Raw genomic sequence first — 18,849 nt, forward strand, 5'->3', positions numbered from 1 at the left:
GGAAGAACAAACCCTGGAGATAAGGAGAGGTGACCTGTGTTTAGCCGCACCCCTGGAGGGTGGAATCGGCTGAGGAGGGGGCCCAGCAACACTGAAGTTTAGAGATGGAGCGGCTGGGCGGTGGGCGAGAGAAACTCTTCTGGGACACATGTGGTTCATTTCAGGGAGTAGCTAAACTTTCTACAAAGTTAGTATGTAATTACGCACTTATTTTTTTAATTCAACAAAGTAATTTGGGAGAGCTTCATGGGGAGCAGCACTGAGGTTTAAAGAGCTGAGGATACAATTATCTTCATTTAACTTACTTTCTATGCTAAAATATTCCTTAAAAATAAAGTTGTGCAGCTATTACTATTCAAATATTTTCTTAAATTACCAAATATTTGCTAGATTGACATATGTTGTTTAACTTTTCCTAATGAGAGTAAACTCCTAGAGCTAGGATACTCATTATTTCTTCCAAGTTTCCTCTCAATACCTAGCAGATAGATTAAAAACACACTTTTTGTGAACTATCAGGTAGATAATTTTAATTATCCTACACAAAGAAACAATCTTGGGATGATTTGGATGGAATATCTATGTCTTCAACTTTGGCATTCACATTGCCTGCCCTTCTTACTTGCCAGTGTTACAGAATTCAGGGTAAACTGAGGTGGCAGCACGGTGATGGACAGCTGTTCATCTTCTCAATGATCAGCCACCCCTGGTCACTGCACACTGGAAAAGTGCCTAGTGCAAGGGAGGACCTCCATTTTTAATTGCACTTTATGTTAACTTCAAAACCGACAGTAATTCAGTTATTGGAAGACACAACTATCTTTTGAATAATTTGAGTATATAAAGATACGTAATATACTTTTTCAACTCTAAGTGGTGTGAAATCTAAACAGATCAAGTACTTCCAATGAAAATTTCAGAATTGAGATGTCGTCTAAGTGTAAAATATACACTGGATTTTAAAGAATTGGCATCCCTCAAACAGTAAAAATATCTCAGTAATTTCTAAAAATATTGATTACTTCTGGCAGAAGCAATATTTGGATGTACTGTCTACATACTAGAACTAATTTTAAAACATTTATTGTAGCTACTAAAAATGCTTAAATTACACACGTTGTTCCCATTATATTTCTATTAGATGACACTGAGCCAGATGAAAATACCAGGATTAAATCTCATTTAATGTGTCCGATCTACTCATTTTTTTCTAAGAAGTATTTACTTGAAATATTTTATTTTTATATGTTCATCTAAGTCCCTCTTAGTCACCAAATCAATGCTTAACAGTTGTGCAAGCCAGCTGGCTTTAGACAGCTCCTGGAGTTTTTAAGGATCATTTCTTGGCAGCTTTAGAAAAAAAAAGCACTAATTGAAAGGTTAATCGAATCAGTCATATTTGTATGTTGGTTATATAAACACCCTGTCTCCACCAAAGATTAAACAGATGCATTGTACTCTACCCAGAAGGCCCATTTAGTCTGTAATGATTGATTGTAACTTGCCTTCAAGCTTCTAAGTAGTAGGGAAGTACTTTGAATACTTTGCAAATGAAAACTCTATTCTGATTTATGAAACGCTCCCGCACTTCCAGGATTCTACAGAATCTAGAATATTTTATAGCAACATCAATTCCACCTGTGGTACATGAGGGGAAAAGGTCAGTTCTACATCTGCTCAGCGGTAAGTCAGTCAGTATCTCTAAGTTTATTTAGGCACAAAAATATAAGCTTAAAAGTATACAAATTTTGAGGCACAATGTTTGTTATAAAGCAGCTCTGAATGTCTGTGACAGCACTGGTCAGCACGATCTAAAGATATTAGCAGTTACTGCCCTGCTCATCTTTAATAAACCAGCAGTCTCTACCATTTTATTACACCTATGATCCAACAAGACGTACTGCAACAGGGTCTGGAAAGAAGCAGGATGGATGGAAGTTCTGCAGCGTCACTGGTTCTCACTGGTTGCACCTGTGCTTAGTGATTGATTGTGAAATAATGTGAATCCACCCCTGCCTGGGATGGAGTTTATTACAGTGACAAAAGAATGGCTGGCTTCCAGAAATTATTATTTCTTGAGGTAAAAAATTTACTGGAAAATATTTTGTCTTGAAATTACTTAAAATGTGATCCGGTTTGATGTAAATTATAAGTTATGCAAAAAATGTGGAATAATAAAGGATTACTCAATTCTAACTTCAAAAGTACATTTATTTAAAATGTGGGCAAGATATCAATATAAAAGAAAACAGAGTATAAGAAATAAAAATAATCAAAGTACAAAACATTTCAAATCTTTAACATTCATAATTTAGAGATAGCAAGGTCTTTATTTACACCATTTTATTTCTAGTTGAAGTCCCGTAACAGTTTTGTGAAAACATTTAAAAACCTGGCAAATGAATCATAAAACCTAATGTGGGCTCTTAAAGTCATATAGTACAAAACATAATTTATGTTTCCTCAGAATAAAATTGCACATCTTAAAAAGATGCAGTATATTTATTGTATGTGTCTTCCTGCTTCACAGTCTGATACCCCAAGGAAGCAGCTGGAAAACAAGAGCATGTGAAGGAAGCGCGGCAGCTCCTCGCCAGCCAGACAGCTAGCCCCGCACCGCAGGAGTCGACACACACGGCAGCCTAGACGCCATCAGTTAAACTTATATGTAAGCTTGTTGAGGAAAACGACTTTCAAATACAAGGCAAAAGAAAAACATGAAACCAAGGGTTCCAACATTCATCACCCAGTTTCAGGGACACCCTTGTAGGAATGCTACAGCCTCTTTCTTACCCATTCAAACCAGTCGCTCTGCTGCACACCCAAATCACAGGAGGCCCTTGGCCCCGACACACAGGCTCACTCGGCCCAGGGACATGAGCACCTGTGCCAGCTCCGCAGGGGATCCACTATGTGGCCAGAGCTGAGGCCCAGCAATAGCTGAAGTGTCCTTTAAATTAACATGTACAACACACAACCCCCAAGAGCTGACATCCCCCAAAGCCCCACCACAAATAGCTAACTCCTACTTATACCTTCAGGAGCAGGTGCTGACCTCTGCGATTCTAAACCATCCACTTTGGGCAAAATTCATCATGGATATGAAAAAAGGCTCCCAAGGTAATACTCACAAGTCTCCTCTATGAGTTTTAAAGCAATTTCTTCTGAAAGTAAATGTAGTATAGAATAGGCTTTCACAAATACAAATATGAATGCTAGGAAAAGTCTGGAAAAAATGCAAGAGTATATATTGTATAAAAACCAAATGCTTATAGCATATCTGTAAAAATTTAACAGGCCTCTTATCATTCCTATCAGTAGCTCCTGCAATAATTTTCTAATAGATGGCGGTATAGAATACACCAAGCTCTGGTATGAATGATAAGAGGGTTTCTGCACCAAGCCTCATTCCAACTAGACAGGCAATAGCTTGACACGACATTGGCTTCTGGGTCTAAGGCAAATTTTACTTTTTTGTTTTTTTAAAGACAGAGTTTCGCTCTTGTTGCCCAGGCTGTAGTGCAATGGCACAATATTGGCTCACTGCAACCCCTGCCTCCCAGGTTCAAGTGATTCTCCTGCCTCACCAAGTAGCTGTGATTACAGGTGCCCACCACCATGCCCAGCTAATTTTTTATATTTTTGGTAGAGCCGGGGTTTCACCATGTTGGCCAGGCTGGTCTTGAACTCCTGATCTCAGGTGATCCACCCGCCTTGGCCTCCCATGCTGGGATTACAGGCATGAGCCACCGCATCCGGCCAAATTTTACTTCTTAAAAGTGCTTTTCTCTCAGTGATATCAAGGTCTTCTGTCTACTGTTATAACCATAAGCTCTTTAGGGTTAAGAGGAAAATGTTTGATAAACGTAATTAACTGGATGAATGTCAGTGTATTTAAATGTAAATATACTTAAATGTAATTACCTGGATGAAACAGGCACACATGAAGAGAGAAAACCTCGGCAAGGATAGGTATCATTCTGACCTCTGTGCCTTACTGAAGCAGTCCTATCCCAAACACAAACGGTCCACCGAGGTTAACACTGGTCAGAGGTGGCAGAGGCCCCCACCCCACAGAGATGAGGAGCTCGGCCCTCCAGCCTCATTGCAGGAGGCCCAGGGAGAAGTCCTGAGAAACACCCCTGAGAGAAGGCCCTCTGCAATGGGAAACGGAAGTTGAAACAGAATTTTCCCATAAGGACCTGTAAGGCATGTTTCGCTTCACTGATGGGCTGTTCCTACATTAAAATAATAATTCAGAGATTTTTAATAAGGAATTCAAATAACAGACGATGAGCTTTATTTTTTCCTGAATGTCTGAAACAGAAAAAAGCCGAGGTGTCAATATTCTAAAGACTGACCTTTGCATTTTCCTGACATGTTGATAAAGTATTCATTCTGCCACTTCTATTTAGTAGTAATTGATCTCCCATCCCAAAGCTCCTGAGTACAAAGACTATAAACGAACTAAATTTCATTTTGAAAACTACAAGCTCAAAAATGAGCTGATAAAAAGAAACATCTATTTATTTTTGCAATTATTTTCTATTTTATCTAATTGTCAAATTCTTTAATACCTCCATAAACTAGACAGTATAGATCCTTTCTAATTAACATCACCTATTAAAACCGAACTCTCAGTAAGTTAAGAGAATATTTTTACTAGCAACTCAAATGAATATTCTGAAGAGAAAAGAATTGTTCACTGCATAAATCACAATAGCAAAAAAAGGAAAAATGGCTTGCAAAACAGGAAAGGTACTGCCTTATTAACCTGGGAAATCCATTTCATATCTAACCCATCTACTTTTTATTCTCTTTTGAAAAGGATATGATTCATAGTCCAGCGTTTGTGTGAGCACTCCAGTCAGAACGAACTCTGCATTGTGAACATCTGAACAGGGTGGAAACAGAGACTGTTAGAGATCCACTGCTATGTGTGCACACATACTCACATACGTAAGCAGGGAGACGTACCTATGCCTCTGGCAAAATATTCTCGGCATAAATGAAGGTCATTTTCACAGGATATTAAAATTATTTCCGACAAACTCTAAGGAAAAGAAAATGAGTTTCTCAGTGACCGAACACCGAATGTGACACAGGGCAATGACGGACTCGCTGGCGGACTCCACTCTACCCACCGAGTTCTGCTTGTGCTCCATGAGCTTTCGGAAAGACGGCTGCTTGGATAACACCTTTCCTCCTGCACACTCTACGATTGCCTTCATAGTGGAAAGACTTGGGCAGATTCCAGGTGTGATGTAAAAATATTTTGCCTAAAATTAAATGAAAATATATGTATTATCTTCTTAAAATGCTTTCATTTTTAGAGTACATAGATTCTGCCCTGAGATTTTTGACAAAATTTCTAATTTTATGACATTATGAAGGTACTATTCTCCTACTAGCATTCAATCTGAAGTGGCAGAGGAATCCAGCTATGTAAATTTGGAATGTAAGCATTTTCACATGTTAAGTATGCCTGAAGATGATTTAAAGTAACCAGAACTTAAGTCCCTAAAACAAAGTGTTTTGTGAATAAGCAAGAATATTACAAATATTTTTGACAATTTTTATACAATTTTAAATCAGCATTATATTTCACCACACTTATCTGCCCAGCAACAGCCTCTGGCATAGCATGCTGCCTGGCTTGTATCCCTTTTCTTTATTTTCTCCATATTATTTGAACTCAAAGCAGGAAATGATATTGATGCTTAAGATTTAATTATCTAACAAGAATTGCTCCTGAGGATACCACAAAATACTATTCTGTCTTAAACTGCAAATCATTTCTAATTCCTGTTGACTCCTTAAGAAGGTTAAAGAACAGATTATCTTTATTGATTTACTTAGTTCTTTGGTACAAAAAAATTTCTAACTGTTCTAACACTTATCTAACATTTAAAAATCTTTAGTTCTGAATTATATCTACGCACATACTTGGGAATATTTTTCCCAAGTATCTTCTCCAGCTGAATATACATTTATTGACAATAGTACGAAGCAATGTCCTCTAAAGATTAAAAGCAGAAAAATGAACATGCCTCTTAACCAATTACTCAAAAACCTACTGTTTGAACAACTTATTTCTCATAGATGTATTTATTAAATTTGTGTACTTATTTTTAAACATTATAGTAAAGTTCTCTAGAGATGTGCTGTGTTTCACGGGAGGAACACCTCCAGTGGCAATGTCCAAGAAGGGAGCCAAGTGGTAAATGGGATGCAGGGTGAGCCCAGCTGCCCTGGAGGCGCACTTCCCACCAAATCACCTGGTAGTTCCCTTGAGCAGGTCCATGTGTTTTATGCTTACTTGGACTGATTTACGTTTCCCTTAAAGTGTACCTTAAAGAGTGGAGAAACGTGTGCCCGTTTTAAGGATTCTTCCAAGCTGAAAGAGAAAAGTACTTCTGCCTCAGCATCTCGGAGAATGTAGTTCTGCTCATCTGGAAAACAGAACAGCACATACTCTGAAAAGTGTGGACACGTGAAGTGTGGCAAGTGTGACCCAGAAAATTCTCGCCCATATTCAGGTACATAATATTACAGCTACAATTACCTGTACAGCCTTCGGATATTTAAATGTCACCATTATATTTCATTTACTTCCCTCTAAAAACAGCCAGACCAAAAAAAGACAGGCAGGTATTTTTTCTCCTAGATCAGTGGTAATTAACCATTTGAGGTCATAAACTCCTGAAAAAAACGGGCTGGGTGTGGTGGTTCATGCCTGTAATTCCAGCACTTTGGGAAGCCGAGGAAGGAAAGCTGCTTGATGCCAGGAGTTCGAGAACAGCCTGGGCAACATAGTGAGACTTCATCTCTACAGAAAAACTTTAAAATCAGCTTGGCATGGTAGCATGTGCCTGCAGTCCCAGCTACCTGGCAGACTGAAGTGGGAAGATGGCTTGAGTCTGGGAAGTTCGAGGCTATGGTGGGCTGTCATTGCACCACTGCACTCCAGCCTGGGCAACAAAGTGAGATCTGGTCTCAAAATAATAGTAATAATTTTTTTTTACTTTTTTTACTTTTTTACTTTTTTTTTTTTTTTTTCAAGACGGAGTCTCGCTCTGTCCCCCAGGCTGGAGTGCAGTGGCGCAATCTCGGCTCACTGCAAACTCCGCCTCCCGGGTTCACACCATTCTCCTGCCTCAGCCTCTCCGAGTAGCTGGGACTACAGGCGCCCGCCACCACGCCCAGCTAATTTTTTGTATTTTTTAGTAGAGTCGGGGTTTCACTGTGGTCTCGATCTCCTGACCTCATGATCCGCCCGCCTCGGCCTCCCAAAGTGCTGGGATTACAAGCGTGAGCCACCGCGCCCGGCAGTAATAATTTTTTTTAACAATAAAAATGTAAAAAAAGAAAAAAAAGTTACTGAAAAATATGAACCCTCTTCCCATAGCTGCTCCTCCCCTTTACCCCCCCACTATTTTAGGAAGTTCACCAACTTTCTAAGCCTGCAGATCTCAGGTTAAAATCTCCAGTCCTAGAAAGACAAGTTTTAAATAATCCCATCCAAGTATATATATGAGATATATATATATGATATATATGGTATATATACCATATATAACATATGGTATATATCACATATAACATATATGGTATATATTACACATATACGGTATATATGTGATATATAAGATATATCACATATATGTTATATATCATGTTTTATATATATCACATATACGGTATATATGTGATATATATTATATATATCACATATACGGTATATATGTGATATATATTATATATATCACATATACGGTATATATGTGATATATATCATAAAACATGTTATATATGTTATATATCACATATAAAACATATATGTGATATATAACATATGCGTTTTATATAACATATGTTATATATATGATATATATACACACACTAACTCCTCAAGAACTTGTAGGACATTGGAGTCATTTGGCTCATAATCAATTAGGTGAATTACCAAACTTTAAAGATTCACCAAACACACATTCAAATATATAAAAGTATACAGCAATTTATAAAGGATAGTTTTATCAATTTTTAAAGATTTCTGACAATTATTAATAATTGACAGATTTTCAGAGTTTTCATAGCAACATTTTAAGAAATGTGTCAAAAGTTAAAGATCACAAAATGTTTCAATCTTCCTATAAATATGTCTCATATTCAGAAAACCATTTCTTCTCCTCCGCCATTTCCTACCAACCATACAGCATAATAAGGCAGCTCAAACCCAATAATATATACATCAAAAGCAGAAAACAAGGAAAAGTGATTTGGGATTGGCAAACTGGGGTTAACAAGATGACACATATTTTAGGATTTGTGGGCTATTATTTGTCTTGCGTATTCCTCTTCTTTCAAGCAATATTTTTAAAATGTAAAAACCATTCTCAGCGTATGGATCAGTTTGCCGACTGCTGGGCAGGAGCAACCACATCATGACAGAAATGCAGGGATCTGTTCACCAACAGCTAGAAATACAAAATCAATCCCTGAGTCAACCAGCAGATAGAAAGCCTGCTTTTTAGGTGAAAGGAGAAAAAACATGTCTAAAATTTGGAGAAACAAAAAATGATGAATTAAAAAAGGAACAGAAAAAGTACTGTCACACATGAGATGGTATATTTGAAGTGTTACTTTCAAAGCTGATACGCCTTCTGAAGAACTTGTGTGAGATCACCAAGAAGTAGTTAATGTTTATGATAGAGAAAATACCACCGGGCGCAGTGGCTCATGCCTATAATCCCAGCACTTTGGGAGGGCAAGGTGGGCGGATCTCTTGAGGTCAGGAGTTCAAGACCCACCTGGCCAACATGGTGAAACCCTGTCTCTACTAAAAAATACAAAAAAATTTAGCCAGGCGTGGTCGTGGTGGGCACCTGCAGTCCCAGCTACTAGGGAGGCTGAGGCAGGAGAATGGCTTGAACCCGGGAGGCAGAGGTTGTAGTAAGCCAATGGCACCACTCCACTCCAGCCTGGGCGACAGACTGGGTGAGACTCTGTCTTAAAAAGAAAAGAAAGTAACATTGAAAAATAAAATAATTCAGCTAAGATGATCCTGTCATAGATAAGACATTGAGATTTTGGTTTTTTCAAACAGCGTTATGTTAACATAGTAGTAGCAATGTAAAGACTCAACCTGAACATTAAACTTTTCATGGAAGTACAAAAGAAATGAGTATCCTAGAAATTGATTATAATATTGATGTCTCAAATTTTATATAAGTTACACATAAATATAAAATCCCAAAAACATGCACCTACCAAAACAGGTGCAGAAAAGTCTTTTCAACAAATGATGCTGGAACAACTGCATATCCATATGCAATAAAAGGAATCTGGACACAGACTTTACCCTCTTTTAAAAAAAACTGACCCAAAAATGGAACACAGACCTAAATGTAAAATGCAAAGCTATGAAACTCCTAGAAGATAACACACGAGAGAATCTAAGGGACCTTGAGTTTGGCAATGACTTTTTAGGTACAACACCAAAGACACAATCCATGAAAGAAATAATAAGTAACCTGGACCTCACCTATTAGAATGGCCAAAACCCAGAGCACTGACACCAGCATATGCTGAGGAGGATGTGGAGCAAGAAGAGCTCCCATTCACTGCAGGTGGAAATGCAAAATGGCACAGGCACTTCAGAAGACAGCCCGGCGGTTTCTTACAAAGCTAAACATACTCTTACCATATGATCAAGCAATTGCAACCTTGTTGATTTACCAAAAGGAGTTGAAACTTATGTTCACGCTAAAACCCGTACATGGATGTTTTAGCAGCTTTACTGATAACTGCAAAAATTTAGAATCAGCTAAGATGTCCTTGTGTAGGTGAGGGGCTGAACAGATACATTCTGACAATGGAATATTATTTAGTGCTAAAAAGAAATGCGCTATCAAGCCATGAAAAGACATGGAGGAAGCTGGGGCGTATATTGCTAAGCAAAGGAAGCAAATCTGAAAATCCTACATACTGTATGATTCCCAATATGTAACATTCTGGAAAGGGCAAGACTATAGAAAGAATAGAAGATCAGTGGTTGCCAGGGGTCAGCAGGCAGGAAGGAATGAGTGGGTGGAGCACAGAGGATTTTTAGGGCAGTGGAACAACTCCGTATGACGCTGTAATAGCAAAATCATGTCCTTATACATTTGTTAAAACCCAATGACTGTTCAAGGCCAAGAGTAAGCCCTAATATAACTATGGACTTTGGGTGACTATGACCCAAATGTCAATGTAGCTTCATTAACGGTTAATAAACATTTCACTTTGGTGTGGGATGGTTACTGTAGCGGGGGTGGCAGTGTGTGTGCATGGGTATGGGCTGGGGTATATGGGAATTCTCTGTACTTTCTGTAATTTTGCTGTGAACCTAAAACTGCCCTAAAAATTGTCTATTTTTAAAAAACAATAATTATAAACTGCAAAAATTCTCTTAGGAAATCCTAAAATATGGAAGATAAAATATGAAATGTTTTCTCAATATTAAATGTTTATAACAACCACTTTTTTAACCCTCAGAGAGCAACACAGCAAACATTTATTAACAGTGCTATAAAGAAATAAAAGCTAGTCAACCAAAACTTCCCATCAAATATGAACTGTAAACTTTATATATACAGATAAAAGAACCAGATTTTCACAAACTGAAACTTGAAAAATTAAGTAAATTGGTCACTCACTAAATTGGCTGCTTGGCAAACTAATTTTCAAAGAATTAGCATGTTCTTGGTTGGAAAAGAAAAGGAATAAGCAAAGTTCAAAAGTAACAATAAAGATCTCTAAAGCTGGGTGTTGCCCAAAAGCAGCCGATGGAGCCAACAGAGGCTGGAACATTGCAGACCCGCTTTCTCCACCACCCAAGCTGGTGTATGCCATGCTCCCACAGCAGAAGCTAAGAAAGTACACTTACTATTTCTGTTAACGAATAGACTATCTCCTTCTAAATTGTATAACATTATACAAAATTGGAAGCTAAAATGTTTGCAGTAATTGTTTCTACCATGTTTTTCTTCTGCCTTCATTGTTTTGTTTCATTAATATCTTTTTATTTTAGAGTCGAAAAATTTTCAAAATTTCAATTTAAAAAATTTCTAAATACCACTTAATACATGTGAGCCTCATTATTCACAGATTCTTTGCTAATTTTCCTCCCCTCTGAAATTTATTTATGAACCCACAATCAGTGTCTGCAGCACTTCGGTGGCCATTTGTGGACATACGTGGACTGGAAAAGAATCAGTCACCCACATGAACGTTCCTAGCCGGGAGGAACAAGGCCATGCCTTGCCTTCCTGTTCCAGCTGAAATGGTGAATAAGCATCCTTTTTGTGATCTATTTAGTGCTACTGTTTTCAAATTTGCGTGCCTTATGTTGGTGATTTTGCTGTTTAAAATGTCCGCAGCCCTAAGTGCAAGAAGGCTGTGATGTGCCTTATGGAGAAAATATGTGTCTTAGGGAAGCTTCATGCGGGCATGAGTTACAGTGCTGTTGATCATGAGTTCGATGTCAATGAATTAACAATATACATTGAATAAGATGTCTTTAAACAGAAACACACATAAAACAAGGTTATATATGATTGGCTGATGAAAATGTAGTGAACAGAGGCTCTCAGGAACCTAACCCCGTGTTTACCCACAGGCTACAGTACAGCATTCACTAACTCAGTGTCTGTGCAACTTTATAGAGCATAACTACCTGAATGACAAGAATTGCCTGAATATCATAGTTGAGGATTTAGTCTTTTCTTCAGATTAATGATTTATTCTTTCCTGTGTCTTACTGCCTTAGATACAGAACCATAAAATTTTAACTTTAGTTCTAGCTTTGCTATAAACAGCAATCTTAAGTATCTTTATTTTTCTGGGTCTTCTCATCTGTAAAATTAGACTACATGAACTTTAAGATATATACACTCCTAATTTATTTACATAAACATGAATTATATTTAAAATCTGTGGCCAAAAATGTGACATGAATCTAAAACATTTTAAATTTAAAAGATGGATTTAATGACTTGTGTCTAAGTGATAAATAAGGTGAGTTTAGCCACAGGAGTGTAACGGGACCTAGTAGCGCCCCCTGCAGGCCTTGCTTGCTCCACGGCCACATGCCTTGCTCTTCCCTTTGGCAGCTGTATCTTTCTGTTTAAGGGGTCAGGGGCAAGGGAGGCATAGGTGAGAAAGTGTGAGAACACGTCAATATAGGGCAAACAACTGGCACAGAAAAATGAGCATGTGGATGCTCTAAATCAGGGGCTGGTAATCAGTATCACTGCTACATGATGGAGTAGCCAGGGAGCTCAGTTTTAGGGCCTGTGTGCTTGGGGCAGAAAGACCAAATGAGAAAAATGACTGAGAATTCAGTGAAGCTTGTCATGGGGCATGTGCCTCTGAACCTTTCAACCCAGACAGGGCCCAGGGGAGGATGGAGGACATAGCTGGAGAAGCTGAGAGGTGCCTGGCCTAGACGACACACTGTGGACACCAACCCTGCAGACACAGGGTGACACCACTCCTATGCAGGAGAGTAAGGGCACACAGCTGCCCTGGCTATACAGCCTCCATGAAGAAAAAAATTGCTTAGAATTTATACTTATTTTATACCTAGCAAGGTTCTAAAAACATTTAGGTGTATATCAATCTAAGAAAAAACTATCTTTTACATACCATCTCTAAATGTGCCTGTTAGTAAAAGAATTTCTCTTTGGGGGCTCTGAACAATGGAAGATGGGCAAGAGGACATAGATGTCTTTCCCTCCTTATATAAACTGATATTCAAAGTGTATTTGAATACGACATTTACATACACCTGCTCTCTTTCCAAATAAAGAAAAAAATACTTCCCTGCACTTTGAAAAATCTCATTTTACAGCCAGATTTCCAAACAAAATATACTAACAAGAAAATAAAAAGAGGGATATAGAGCTTGTTTTCCCCCTAATATTGTCCAATTTACCAAAACTTTTATACTTAGGGTAAAATGCAAAGACATCAATCAAAGGAATCACTGGGGATATGAAATAAATTTATAAATTTAAATGAATAACTATCACATAGTTAAAAAATAAACATTTGTTGGATGAAAAGAGATGAATTCAAGAAAAAAAAAGTTTATTTGGCATTAAAAACAAAGTTACTGGCGCTGCTCCTTACCAATGAACTTCTGACACCTGAAGCATTCTTCCAGCCACTCTGGCGTCACTATGTGCTTCACGACAGAAATCGCCGTCAGGAACTTCACAGTGCGAGTCACTTTGCTGGCAATGAGGTGTGTGCACTTCTGTGCAGACTCCGCAACCTCTCCACCGAGAATGTAGAGCTTCTAAAGGTCACAAACACAGGTCAGAAATGATAAAGTTCAGCATCCACAGAGCCACACTGACACAGAGTAACACAGAGGAATATCTATCTAAAGACAAGGTTTATGACTGTAATTCTCAGCCACAGCAAACAGTGTGACAGGTAAAACAAAACCTATAACTACAGGAGAAAAATAAAAAGGAGAATTTATCATTTACATTTCTGTAGTTCAATTCCACACAAACCAAGATTAAAATATGAATTCTCCATCAAACATCAATAACATATCTCCATGAATAAATTAAATGACATGAGAATGATGCAGCTCACTTCACAATGAAGAGTAAACAGCCAAGACTTCCTAGGCAGAAACTGGTGTTAATGAGGAACATTTACCTGCTATCTTCATTTTTTGAAATGATGGCATAAAAACTGGCTAAGACTTGAGCATATTAAAAAGCGACCTCCTAATAACTATCCTCACATTTTAAAAGTGGAGAAATTAATTTGTTCTAAATGTATAATAGCATTTGTAATTGTTTCTTTTCCCTAAAAAGGAAACCAGGAGTAAAATGTATGAATCCACCATAATACAGGTCAACTTATACTCTTAACCATCCTCTCCCTCACCAAAACAAAACAAAATCCCATCATCCTTGGGGATGTTATTTCAAAAAGTATATTTAAAACCTGTGCCCATTTATCATCTAAACAAATACACAAACTCCCTTTTGGCCTCACTCTACCTAAGAAAACTAATCTTGGATAGACTGTGTTTCAATCAGAGATCTTGAAAAGACAGTTTTCCTTCACGCTGGATGTCTTCATGAATACGACACAGAAGGAGACTTGCAAATGTTCATGTGTCTATTAACATGGTTCCTGGCCTATACTAATAAGAAAGCAACTATCTAAGTATGAAATAATAGCACAGAACAGGGCAGGAAGCCACAAAATACTTACTTATTACTATAAATACTACTAAAAATACTTCATAAATATGCACTATAAAGACTGTTATAACAAGATATTCCTATCTAAACTATGTAAGTTAATAAACTGCTGATCTGAAGTAAATATATATAAAAAAGGACACTGCTAAAAATCCTTGTACAAAGTAGATGAAATTTCACCTTAATATACTGTTGAACCTGGACAGGCTCGAATCCAGTGAAAAGCACAAGAGGGGTCAATTCTGGAGTTAGCTTTTTAGTGGGAGGTGGTACGTCTTCAATTCTGTAAATACACATAAAATAGTAGTGATTTCATATTTACTTACAATGAAAATTTTCTTTAGAAAACAAGGGATTTCAATAGTTTAACAAGCTTTAACTGCATGCGGTTTTTATTCTTAAAGGAAAAATACAATGAGCTATCTGTCCTTCCTTTCTTTCTACCATTTCCATAAAGTCACCTTCCAAAAAAGACTACCTTTGAAGCCTCCAAGGGAGGCATCCAATTCACTTTTGGTTAAGATCAATACTTTCTTCTTCATCAATCCCCTCCTGATTCATTTTTTTCATTGGCTTTCAGAAGAAAGCAAGTATCAAAGTTGCTTCTAAACATCACTGATTTTGCTAGCTTTATCACTTCAGTTTTTTTCTATCAAGTTTTTAAGATAACCTTGTGTGACTCAGGCCACTCCTTGTTTGCATGTTCACCATCAATACAAGTCAGCCAAGAAGAGTGTCACTAGAGCTTCTAGTGTCTTTTACATTCTAGCCCTCTTCAACCACAAATTATAAAAACGCAGCTCTGCTCAAGCACACATTTTAAATTAAACCTTTTTGTTTTGTACATAACCCTTAAATTTTTTAGGTCTTTTTTTCAGCTTATTATTTTCTGAGACAGTCCAATAAAAATTTATTTTAAATTTGTGGTAATTTGATGACAGCCTCAAAAAATATCACATAATTAGGATTTTATTACAAAAGTCAACAGTTCAGTTTGTGTTCTGGAAGTGGGGAATGGAAGGAGGGAAAGAGGAGGAGCAGGGAGAGAAAAGATGAGGAACCTGGTAACTGCAAAAAACCATTCAAGCAGTTATATTTCCATGTACAGTTTGGAAAGAAGAGTTTTCTAGAATCAAGGAAGAATATAAAAGCTCTGTTGGTTTGCTCCTGCATTTGCTATGCCTTACTAATTAAATGATTGGAAGGACTTCATTATTGACTCCTGTTGGCCGACACGACACTAAAATGATACGCATCTCAATCTGCATACTCCAAGCCAAAACCCAACATGCCACGTGCACTGCGCATGTCCTTCCAAAGGCTTTGGGTCTGGATCCTCCTTCCCACTGTGGCCAACACTGCTTTGTCCTCATCAAGAACTGGCAGATCCAAGGAGCATACCCAAGACGACGCCACAGCGTACATGCTCTCTCGGCACCTACGCTCTCTCGGCAAGTACAGCAGGTTCTTCAGCCATGCCCAGGAGGCCTGGGGCTCCGCAGTGTATCTCTGAGCTGGGTTCTAGACCTCCCACCCCATTTCCACCACTGCAACTTCTGTTTTACATGTTGGAGAGGGGCTTCTTATAATATGTCGCTTAAAGAAAAAGACTGAATTTTTTTTAAATAAAAAATATACTGGCCTATGTCATTAAAATGAAATATATCCCAATAAAGTTGTAAAGCAAAAAGCAAACCCTTTCAAATCCTATTTACTGCAAAACATTTTAGAAACTTTCCTCAATTGCCACCAATTTTCCAAAGCAGACCTGTGAAAGCCAGCAATAAAAAATTTAAGGTTATTACTCATACCTGGCTCTTTTGGAAGAAGGCTGGACATTAGCTACTTCATTCTGTTTCAGTTTGGGAGGTAGTCTTATACTCTGCAATTAAAATATTGTCAACTTAATCAATCTACTAAGTAATACAGTAGCTTCCAAAAGATTTATGTGTCAAATAATCAAACTACTTAAACATATACAAGAATCATGTTCTTCTTCACCACATCAGTACTAGTCTTCACCTCAAAAGATCACTAGGACAATGCAAGCTGGCAGAAGCAGCTAATATTCCAGAGAGAACCTCTGTATCGTTTCTGTTTATTTTTTGCTTTTTCTTTCCCTCTTTATTCACAAAATCCTTTCAGTACTTTAAAGTATCTTTGTTGCTTTTTTTCCTCCATGTTATATATATGCAGGCCTCAACCTTGAACTTCTCAGAATGGTTTTTATTTCAAATATTTTGTCCTGTGTCCCGATTTAGAATGTGGAAAACATGATTGATATTATACCTCCACCCTAAAAGACTATTCCTAAAAGAGAAATTTCACCTATGAGATTTCACAAAAGATGTTACATGACAATCAGATCAACACTGCTACCAACAGCCAGACAAGGTAGCAAAACCTACACTCTGCCTCAGCAACATGGTCACATCCACTAGAACCGGCTCCAGTCCCTGACCCTGGAGCAGAAGCCATGCCGAGCACAAAGACAGCAGGAAGGAGATGGGATTCCCTTGTGGGGTCCCGACCACAGTCAGCGTCTCCATTCTACCCTATTCTTTGTTCACTCCTCCTTCATAGTTTCAACTCAGAAGTTCTTTGACTTGTGTGGGCCAACCATGTCTTTCCCAGATGTTTTATTACTTGAAGGAATTGCTCTCAATCTTATTAATTTACTTTAACTACAACTTATTTTTTCTAAATATTGCTGCCATATCTAGACAACCAAAATAAATATATCTACAGAAAGCATTCAAAATCTATTAGCCCTGTCATAGAGAATCAAGCTTTATAATAATTTGCAGGGAAGTTTATTACTTTCTTATTATAGCCTTTATAAGAAAACAATTTCTCAACTCTATTTCCGAAGATCGCATTTAAGTCTCCAAATTGTCGTTCATTGGTACCAAGAACAGAAACAAATGGTGGGATAGGCAAAAAGGATAAACTGGGCCTCTTTGTCTCTGAGATTTTTAGCTTTTAATTACTGACACAAAGCCACAAGAGAAGCTGACATTTGGAGCCCCTAACAACTTTAGAATATAAGCCATGTAGTTTGGGAGGAAAACTCTGATGACCGCTTTCCCAGAGTGAGCTTAAAAGCCACCATAAAATTCTTTTCAGCTAAATGAACTGGGGGAATATTTGCTTTTGCTGATGTGTCAAAACTGGTCATGTCTTTAAAATCAAAATCATAACTACTAGTTTAAGCTAGGAAAAAAAATACATCTATGATCACATTATCACTAGCAAGAAGAAAACAAGACTGTGGCTTGGAGGGGCTTCCTCAGAGACGTGGGATGATTATCAGCAGCTTCCAGATGAGATCTGGAAAACCAGTAAGTCAGTAGACGAATAACCAGAAACACAGGCTTGGGTATTAGCTGCGAATCCTCATGAGACTATTCCCCTCAGCTAGTTGTTCAAGTGGCACAAACCCTAAATTACCTCTGTATACAACAGAAATGTGGTGAAAACTTGGTGGGTACATGACATGGAAATCCGTTTTTCAAAACAAAGGTTAGTATATAACAACATGAACATAAACCAAAGCCTTTAAATTACACTACTATTGGCCAACAGTAAAAAAAATCTGCTGTTCTCAAAGTGCTGATGTTCAGTCAAACAGTGAGAAGTCACAGCAGACAAAGTCTACAGTGAAAAATTATTGAAGTGGTCCTGTCTGTAACTTAGTAAACGTGAATGTGGGGAAAAGAGAAAAAACTGATCTTCCACTCATCATACCTGACAGATGAGAATGCAGAAAGCACTTCTTTTTCTTGTAATTAACAACCAATGGCCCTCACACTTCAAGAATAGCCTATCCTGAGAAGCAGAGACCTCAAGCACTGTGATGTGACTCCCAACTCAGGACACTATGAAAACATTTCCCCCTCATCAAGAGACCCGGGACTCCTTAAGTTCTGATCTGTAGCCCCAAGTAGGTTACACACCCATTGCTTCCAGTGGTTCTTAAAGTTCTTGCCTTTCTAACACTACGAAAAACAAGACATCATCTTTGATTTTACTGTTCTCTATAAGCAATCACACAGCTCTCTGAAGCAAATAAACCCCTCACATGTATATATAAAAATAATGACAATCATATCCTAACAATTAAGAGAAAAATCAGTCCTAGGATTTACTGGAGTAGATAATTCGTTATCATGTTGACAAATTACTAAAATAATTTTTAATTTATGAAGACAAATACATCCCTACTGCATTTTAATAATACAGTAATAGCCAAAGTAAGGTTATTAATTTGACATACCATCAGCAACTCTGCAGACACTTTTAAGGGAACTCTCCAAGCATCTAAAGAGAGAAACACATTATTTTTTATGATAGATACGTTAAGTAAAAAGGCCTTTTTGTAAAAGTCTTCCCTGATAATCCTCAATAGACAGGTGGTTTAGCTGACAACACTTAACAAGGATAAATGTAAGTACTATAATGAAGTTTTAAAGAAAGCTTTCCAGGCAAGGTGAGGGCATGCTGCTGCTTTCGTTTCACATGCTGTCTGGATGAAGTAGCATTAAGACCATCGGCAGCAAACAACAAAGCAAAC

At 37.8% G+C, this 18,849-nt stretch overlaps 1 protein-coding gene and 1 long non-coding RNA gene across 5 annotated transcripts in view; one reads left to right on the plus strand and one right to left on the minus strand.

Annotated features, from left to right (window-relative positions):
- Positions 1–2,190: 2,190 nt before the first annotated feature.
- PAXIP1 (PAX interacting protein 1) overlaps positions 2,191–18,849 on the minus strand; it is a 60,704-nt gene continuing 44,045 nt past the window's right edge. For all 4 annotated transcript variants that reach the window (XM_063642374.1, XM_055269764.1, XM_055269767.2 and 1 more), the window contains 9 exons: positions 18,553–18,596; positions 16,088–16,158; positions 14,457–14,559; positions 13,177–13,345; positions 6,352–6,452; positions 5,145–5,279; positions 4,978–5,053; positions 4,830–4,894; positions 2,191–2,664 (listed from right to left, as the gene is read on the minus strand). In XM_063642374.1, coding sequence (XP_063498444.1) covers positions 2,653–2,664; positions 4,830–4,894; positions 4,978–5,053; positions 5,145–5,279; positions 6,352–6,452; positions 13,177–13,345; positions 14,457–14,559; positions 16,088–16,158; positions 18,553–18,596 — 776 coding nt within the window. In that variant the 3' untranslated portion in view covers positions 2,191–2,652. The remainder of the gene's footprint in view (positions 2,665–4,829; positions 4,895–4,977; positions 5,054–5,144; positions 5,280–6,351; positions 6,453–13,176; positions 13,346–14,456; positions 14,560–16,087; positions 16,159–18,552; positions 18,597–18,849) is intronic.
- Positions 2,592–4,905, plus strand: LOC129476913 (uncharacterized). Its single transcript, XR_008655165.2, has 3 exons — positions 2,592–2,668; positions 3,042–3,120; positions 4,829–4,905. It is a non-coding gene; the product is annotated as an uncharacterized lncRNA (long non-coding RNA).

Source organism: Symphalangus syndactylus, chromosome 6 (genome assembly GCF_028878055.3).
Source record: "Symphalangus syndactylus isolate Jambi chromosome 6, NHGRI_mSymSyn1-v2.1_pri, whole genome shotgun sequence".
Classification (NCBI taxonomy): domain Eukaryota; kingdom Metazoa; phylum Chordata; class Mammalia; order Primates; family Hylobatidae; genus Symphalangus; species Symphalangus syndactylus.